General features: G+C 31.9%; 1 protein-coding gene across 1 annotated transcript; it reads left to right on the plus strand.

Annotated features, from left to right (window-relative positions):
- The first annotated feature begins 613 nt into the window (after positions 1-613).
- LOC104228593 (NAC domain-containing protein 21/22-like) lies at positions 614-6,271 on the plus strand. The gene is made up of 4 exons (XM_009781076.2): positions 614-922; positions 3,640-3,786; positions 3,909-4,027; positions 5,679-6,271. Exons 1-4 carry the CDS (start codon positions 754-756, stop codon positions 6,132-6,134), a joined length of 891 nt encoding a protein of 296 aa, XP_009779378.1. The 5' UTR covers positions 614-753; the 3' UTR covers positions 6,135-6,271.
- Positions 6,272-8,590: the final 2,319 nt, after the last annotated feature.

An 8,590-nucleotide genomic window follows, 5' to 3' on the forward strand; every position in this document is an offset into this window, starting at 1 on the left:
TACCAAATAATGAATAAACAACAATCCTAACATAACTTATCCCAATATAACTTATACCAGTATAATTTATACCGGTATAAGTTATGCCGGTATAAGTTATATTGGGATAAGTTATGCTGAGATTGTTGTTTATTCATTGTTTGGTATGTTGTATTAAGAATGACAATTGCATAATTTCTAAGAAGAAGGTATAAGTTATACCGGCGCTAATTACCCCACCTTCTATAACGTATAAGTTATTCCGGTGTTAAAATTAACACCGGGATAACTTATACCTGGTTTGCTAACCAAACAGAATATTAAGGTGATATTAAATTTTTATACCACCCTTATACCTTCTTATACCTCATACCAAACGACCCTGTAGGGGTGTATAACTTAAATCCCTTGATCTATTCCTTTAACTATGGCAATAAAAAGGAAGATTTCTTGTGACTTTGGTTTTTCATGAAAGTTCCAAGAATATACAATAACGAACTTACATACAAAAAACATAAGCTGCTAAAATTATGTAACAAAATTCCAAGTGGACCTTACCCTATATATAAATATACATACCTTTGCTTCTCTATATATAATATATTAATCAATGAAAGAAATGAAATCTTCTTTTAGACTACCAACTTCCATCTTCCATTAAACCAAAATCTCAACAAGAAATTATTCCCTTTCTCTTTCCAAATCCAAAAAATTATATTGAAGTTCTACTTTTTTTTTTCCTTACCAAATTAAATTATTCCAAAAAATAAAAAAATGGGTTTAAGAGATATTGGAGCAAGTTTGCCACCAGGATTTAGATTCTTTCCTAGTGATGAAGAATTAATTTGTGATTATCTTTACAAGAAAATTGCTAATCAAGAAGTTATTAAAGGTACTTTAGTGGAAGTTGATCTTCATATTTGTGAACCATGGCAACTTCCTGGTAGGTTTCTTCTCTTTAATTCTTCTTCTTCTTCTTCTCCTTCTTCATCATGTTTTTTAGATCATCTGTGTATTCAAAATTTACCGACCCGACTATTTGTCTAAATTTCATAACATGTTCTTATTCGTCTTCTTGTATCTTCTTATTCGTATTTTTTTAGATTATACGTGTATTCAAAATTTACTGATCCGACTAATTATCTAGATTTCATGGCATGTATATCTTTATGTTCTTTGTTTTCTTGTACTACTACTTCTTCTTCTTAGGGTTTTTAGGTTATTTGTGTATTCAAAATTTACTGACTCGACTACTTGTCCAAATTTCATAGCATGTTCTTCGTCTTCTTCTTAATTCTTCTTCTTCTTCTTCTTCTTAGGTTTTTTAGGTTATTTGTGTATTCAAAATTTACTGACTCGACTACTTGTCCAAATTTCATAGCATGTTCTTCGTCTTCTTAATTCTTTTCTTTTTCTTCTTCTTCTTCTTCTTCTTCTTCTTCTTCTTCTTCTTCTTCTTCGTGTTTTTTCAAATCATATGTGTATTTAAAATTTACTGATCCGATTAATTATGCATATTTCATGACATGTACATCCTCTTCTTCTTCTTCTTCCTCCTCCTCCTTCTTCTTCTTCATGTTTTTAGGTTATCTAGGTATTCAAAATTTACTGACCCGACTACTTGTTTAATATTCTGGCATGGTCTTAGTCTTCTTGTAATTCTTCATTCTTTGTGTTTTTAGATCATATACGTATTTAAAATTTACTGACCCGACTAATTATCCAAATTTCATGACATGTACATCTTCATGTTCTTTGTTTTCTTCTTCTTCTTCTTCTCCGTCGTCTTCATGTACGGTTTTTATTTAGTCATCTGCGTATCCAAAATTAATGACCCGACTAATAATCCATATTTCATGACATGTTATTCTTCATGTTCTTTGTCTTCTTTTAATTTTCTTCTTTTTTCTCTTTAATCACTTTGTAAATTTATCATGGGAATTTCTTGAATTATTCTTACGATGGTTCAGTAAATTATGGAAGGTAGTTTAATAATCAACAGTCAAGACTTTTTGCTTCTATCTTTTTTTTTCCTCAGACCCCCTAACTTTTTCTCCAGTAAATCAAATTAATTCTAATTTTTCCATTTAAAAAGAAATTAATTTTCCATTGATTAAAAAATCACGAGACATTGTTTTCATAACTGTTTGAAGATTTTGTTTCAAAAAACTTCAATAATATTTTCAGTAAATTTTTCAACCAAACCCCATTAAGACAAAAGTTATTTGATCGCTTTTTGCAAAAAACAATTGAAAAACACATATGAAAGTAGTTTTTTTTTAAGTATTTTGCAAAACTAAAAAACTGCTAACTTTTTTCGATAGTATTTATTAATTTAGTTTCTTAATAAAAAGGACTTTTTGTTATCTGGATAATGCATCACTTATAATTCGAACAAGACTATTTTGCATATCTTCCTTTTCTTTGGAAATAAATTAAAGTTTATCCACCGACACGTATAATATATATATATATATATATTAGAGTACATTTTTTTACACACTTCTTTTCTTCTTTCTATTTTCTCCTGAAAGTGAAATTGATTTGAAGGAACCTTCCTAAGTTAAGCGGACACAATTTTTTGTTTGGTTTTTATTTTCATTTGATGTCCGATACTTTAGTATTCGCTTTAGGTCCTGATTAATATATATTCGCCGCGTAAGGTTCATTAAAGTAGAAAGCGCTCTCGACCAAGATTCTTTCCATTCTTAGAACTCGAACCTAAAACTCTGATTAAAATGAAGAGATTCTATTCATTCCACCATAATCCTCGGTAGTTAGAGGACACACCAACTTCAAACAAAATGATAATGTTTTTTTCCTTTTTTTAATGAAGTAAAAATAGATAAAATTTGGGTTCAATGGATTTGGTTCACATGTAGCATCTGCATACAGTAGCTACTAGCCTACTACTCTATAAAATTAGCAATTTCACAGGATAAAAATGGATAAAAAAACAAATATGCTTTTAAGAAATATTCATTTAAAAGCCCCTTTTGTGTCTGATTATTATAATAAGCTTATACATGTGAGTCTCTCTGTGTGTGATCATTTTGAAAAGTCATGTGTCTATAACTTTTTTTTAATGAGTCTAGTTCTTGCTGGTTCTGCTCTTGGTGTTGGTAGAGCCGAGCCGGGATTTCAACTTTATGATTTTTGAATTTTAAAATGATGATTTCATGTGTTAATGATTAATTTTTACATTTAATATTTGCATATATTTAATAAATTTCTTAAAATAAAATATATTGTTTGAGTAAAAGCAATTAGGTTCGGCTGAACCCGTAGCTCGGCTTCTGCCTACAATCCTATATACTTCAAAATAATATTTTAGTGTGGAAATTATTCGGTATTTGTGCTGGTATGAGCTAGTAGGTGTCCCGTGGTATTAATTGAGCGCAAGCTGACCCGAAAACTACGATTATCAAATAAAAAAACTTCAAACTGGGGTTTTTTTTGTTTTTTGTTTTCTTGTGTTAAGAGTTTTGTAGTGATTTAAGATTGTTATTAGTTGAGGACATGAAAGTCATATGGACTGCCCACCATCTAAGTAATTAGACAATTAACAACAATAAAAAGAAGTTAACACCCTTTAATTTATTTATTTATTTCAATTTTTTCACATGACTAATTATATACAATATACTTTTGTTATATTAGAGGTGGCAAAGCTAAACTCCAGTGAATGGTACTTCTTCAGTTTTCGAGATCGCAAATATGCTACTGGTTTTCGAACAAATAGGGCAACAATTTCTGGCTATTGGAAAGCTACAGGCAAAGATCGAACTGTGCTTGATCCTCGAACGGGTCAGTGACGAAATCAGGAATATATAAATAAACGTTAACCTATATATATAATATAATTTTTCGATAAAGGGTGTTCAACTGACCACTTATACGTACTGTATGTGACTTCGTTATTGGAACAGGTGGTCTGATAGGCATGAGAAAAACTTTGGTGTTTTACAAGAATAGAGCTCCTAATGGGATTAAAACTGGCTGGATTATGCATGAATTTCGTCTGGAGAATCCTCATATACCTCCTAAGGTAATACGATCTTTTATTGTTTTATTATATTTCCATGCATAGAGAATACTTTCAAGCCTAGAATAGAGTAGAAGTCAAGGTGGAGGTATAAGCCCGACTACGGATTCGGCCGAACCTAGTGACTTTTGCTCAAACGTTGTAAATAAAATTCATTAAATATGTATAAATATTAAATTGAAAACACAATTATTAATACTTGAAGTTGCCGTTCTAAAATGCAGAACCTGTAAATTAAAATTTGACAAATTATTGTCGAGACAAAGTGACGACAAAAATGTCTTGTAAGAAACTTCTAAGAAACCTGCAAGTTGAGTTTGAGACAATGCATGGTACGAGAAAATGAGTAATAGGTGAAAATAATGGATGGTGTCTAAGCAAGATCCCGATTAATAGCGTGTTTGGCCAAGCTTCTCCAATCCTATAAGTACTTTTTTGAAAAAAAATTAAAGTTGAAGTGTTTGGCCAAGTTTTGAAAGAAAAAAGTGCTTTTGAGCAGAGACGGATCCATGATTTAAAGTTTATGGGTTCCTAAAGCGACCTTAGGTAAATATACAATAGTAACTAGGTTCACAATCAAATATTTATGGATATTTAGTAATTTTATATATATATATATACATGGTATGTGTAAAACTACTGGGTTCATAGGAACCCACGTGTAATAAGCTCGATCCTCCCCTACTTTTGAGGAGAAGCAGAAAAAAGTAGTTTCTTCTCCAGAAGTACTTTTTTAAAAGGTACTTTTAAGAAAAAATACACTTAGAAACACTTTTTAAAAGCTTGACCAAATACTAATTCCTACTCAGAAATACTTTTCAAATTAATTAGTCAAATACAAATTGTTTCTCACTAAAGATACTTTTGAGAAAAATACTTTTAAGAAAAAAACACTTCTCAAAATAAGCTAATTTTGGAAACTTGGCCAAACAAGCTATAAGCCATACATAAGAACGAGAGACTTTGTACACCAACAATGTAGTTTACAATTATAACAATAACATACCCAGTTTAATCTCATAAGTAGAGTCTAGGGAGAGTCAAGAGTATGCAGCCTTACCTACCTTATGCAGGTAAATATGCTATTTCCGACAGACCCTCTTACTTAAAGCAAGCATGCATAATCACAACTGTATAAAAAAAAATATAGCAGTGAAAAAATTAAAAAAGCAGTAACAACAACAACAATAATAAAACCGAAACACATCATCGTTAGACAGTAATAGAAATTTAACAATATGAAAATATGAGAATAACACTCCCACTGCTGGGATGAAAGGAAAGGCGCTCGATTCCTTATTACACTTCTATCCTGATTCTCGACCCCTACACAAATAGTGTAGTTTAATATGTAAGAACATGTTAATAAATTAAACTTTTCCGCATTTATTTTGGTACCTAGAAAAAAATTCAATAGGATAAACTTTATATATATATATATATATATATATATATATATATATATATAGCATTTACTGTATTTTCAAGTTCTTATTTCTACTTTTTGGACGATAAGGTTATCTATAGTTATCTTTTAGATGAATTAATAGTGTAAAAATTTCTTTATATTGTTAGTATATAGAATTAAACTCAGTTTAATAATATTTTCACATTTAAAAGACCTAAACTTATGTTGTCTATGATCATTGAACAGGAAGATTGGGTATTATGTCGAGTATTTCACAAAGGTACTAAAGATGATATGAACAACAATAGCAACAATATTCTTAGCCCAGAAAACATGTACGAGGCTAGTGTCACTTCTCCAGAATTTGTTGTATCTCCTCTCAACAATATGGACAACCATGGATCCACCATGCCTAAATTATTGCACTACGGCGATGACGATGGCTACTACACGTCGACCGCTAATTTCTCGAGTAACTCTGCCCATCAAAACCAGAACTCTAGCAATCTTCAGTTGTCGCAAGAAATAAATAAAGTTTTGGCTAATGAAATGGTTCACTCAAAATGTGGCAAGGAAGATGAGTTTGGGTTCTTGTATGACATGAATTTTGAAGAATATTCAAGTTTACAAGATGGAGGAGTTCATAATTCATGCATTGGGGATATGAGATTTGAGGATGAAAATAGCTTGGTTTTTATTTAAAATTATAACTCATAATTATTTGTTGGATTGATGTTTGTAGAAAAAAAATATTAAATCTTAATTATTTGCAGAAAATGTACAAACTTTAGTGTTTGCTTTTGTGTATAAGATATGATTGATTGGATGGTCCTTTTTTATTTCACTAGCACGATAGATTTATAAGATATTAAGGATATTCCATGTGATCTGGAGGTCACGGATTTAAGGCGTGAAAACAGCTTCTTGTACAAATGCAGGGTAAGACTGCGTACAAAAGACCCTTGTGGTACGGCCCTTCCCCAGACCACCCGCATAACGGGAGCTTAGTGCACCGGGTTGTCCTGAATATTCCATTGTTCATATAATTTGTTTTCTAAACTTTTGACTTTTGGTGTAAATGAGCAATAGTCATAATATTCTTTCCGTTATGTTTTCCACAATAAAGAAGAGATTCCTTCTTTGTTACTGAAGTTTAATGAGTTTCTTATATTTGAAAAGACATTCATGGGTTAATAATTGATTCTTCTGGTTCACTCCAACTTTTTTTTTGTTTCAAGAATATTCAAGAATAAAAACCCATTAACAAAACTTTAGCAATAATAATTAGATACATTCACAACGTATAATTGACAATATTGGATGATGAATAACATTTTTCTCATAGTACTTACTTCTACATTTTGGGGGAGAGGGTGGGTGGATGGGGGTGGGGGTTCACATTTGGTGTTAGGTACCTGAATTAGGCGTCCGATTAATCTAGATTCGCAGCGCATAATGCTCTCTATCAAGAATTTTTTTCAGTTTAAGGCCCAAATCCGAAACCTCTAGGAGGGGTGTCAATGGTTCTGTTCAGTCGGTTATTTTATAAAAAAAATTCCATACTAAATTTTCGATTATTCTATTATATAGGCTATAACCAAAATTAGACTTTTCGAAATTGTCTCAATTATATCGGTGCCTCTTCGGTATCGGTACAGCTCGATTAATTTTTGGAATTTTTTTAAAATGACATGTAAAAGTCACTAGTAGAAGCAGAATGCAATAACATATGTACTTTTATAGGAGTTAACAAATTTCTCTAGACATTAGTACTATTTAAAGGGTGATGTATTAAGAAAACATGAAAGATGGTAGAGTATAGATTGATCAATGATTCTACAGCACCGTAAAAAAAATTAAGCAAACACAAAGAAAATATAAATTACATGAGTGAAAAGATATTAACTAAGTTGGGACTCAAGAATAAAGTCTATAGAGGATTATATATTAAAAAAGATAAATTTAAATCATACGAAAGAAAATTGTATACGGTCGAAATCCGGCTCGTCTACTACATGACAGATCGGGCTCGAAACCGATGGATTGAAGATCGACCCCGAGTTCGGTCGAACCAAAATACGAGATCAGAATGCCCGTCCTCGAGAACATTGAGTCCATAATCCCGGAATCGACCCTGACCACGAACGAGCTCGAGAATATAAGTATAACCAACAGAAGACCAAAATAACAAAAGGCCGAAATATCCGTGACTGGTCGGGTATTACGGCGAGAATCTTGGCACGTATCAATAAGTAACCGGCAAATCAGTGAATCAGGAGATTTTTACCTTTTATAGAATTGTACCTAAAGTAGGACTCTCCTACAATATAAAGGAGGTTTGATTACTTGTAAAGCACATTGTAACAATAATTCAGAAGCAATATACTGTTATTTCTCTTTAACTTCTTATTCAAATGTGTCTTGACACTGATCGAAGCGCATTCTGTTCAAGGGTGGCTCACCCCCAAGGCTGTAACTGTTCAATTCGTGTGGTTTAAATTTACTTTATTATACTTTATTTCAATTGCAATTTAATTTATCGCTTTGTATCAATTTAATCCAATATCCTTAAAACTACTTACAAATTCAATTGTTATCCGATTTTGAGGGTAAACAGAAACATACTCAATACATTATAGTTTGTTACTCATAATCGCTAGAATACCTTGTGTGTCTTGCTAGTGAATATGATGAAAATAATTTAGTTTCAATAGGAGTAGCATAATAGGTCTGGGAATTATGATTTTGAGTTTAAAATGCTTTATTATTTTTAAACTTAATATATAAATATATCTTTTACATGTAAATTTATTAGGTACGGTTCGGTATCTTTTTACATGTAAATATATGGGCATACTGTACGACCTCGAAGTCCAGTATCAGGGCCACCCCATTCTTATTGGTATACGGCGTCGAAGCTCTAATACTGGTCGAAGCCGGAGAACCAAGTCTCAGGTTCCAATACGCAACCAAAGAATAGAATGACGAGGCCATGAGTACGAGCCTGGAACTATTAGATGAAAGGCGAGAAACCACCCTTGTTGGCTGCCCAAAAATAGCGGATCAAGAGATACTGCAACCGAAGGACCAACCTTCAACACTTCAACATCGGGGACTTAGTGTTAAGAAAGGTCACACTAAGCACTCGGTATCTGAAC

Source organism: Nicotiana sylvestris, chromosome 2 (genome assembly GCF_000393655.2).
Source record: "Nicotiana sylvestris chromosome 2, ASM39365v2, whole genome shotgun sequence".
Classification (NCBI taxonomy): Eukaryota; Viridiplantae; Streptophyta; class Magnoliopsida; order Solanales; family Solanaceae; genus Nicotiana; species Nicotiana sylvestris.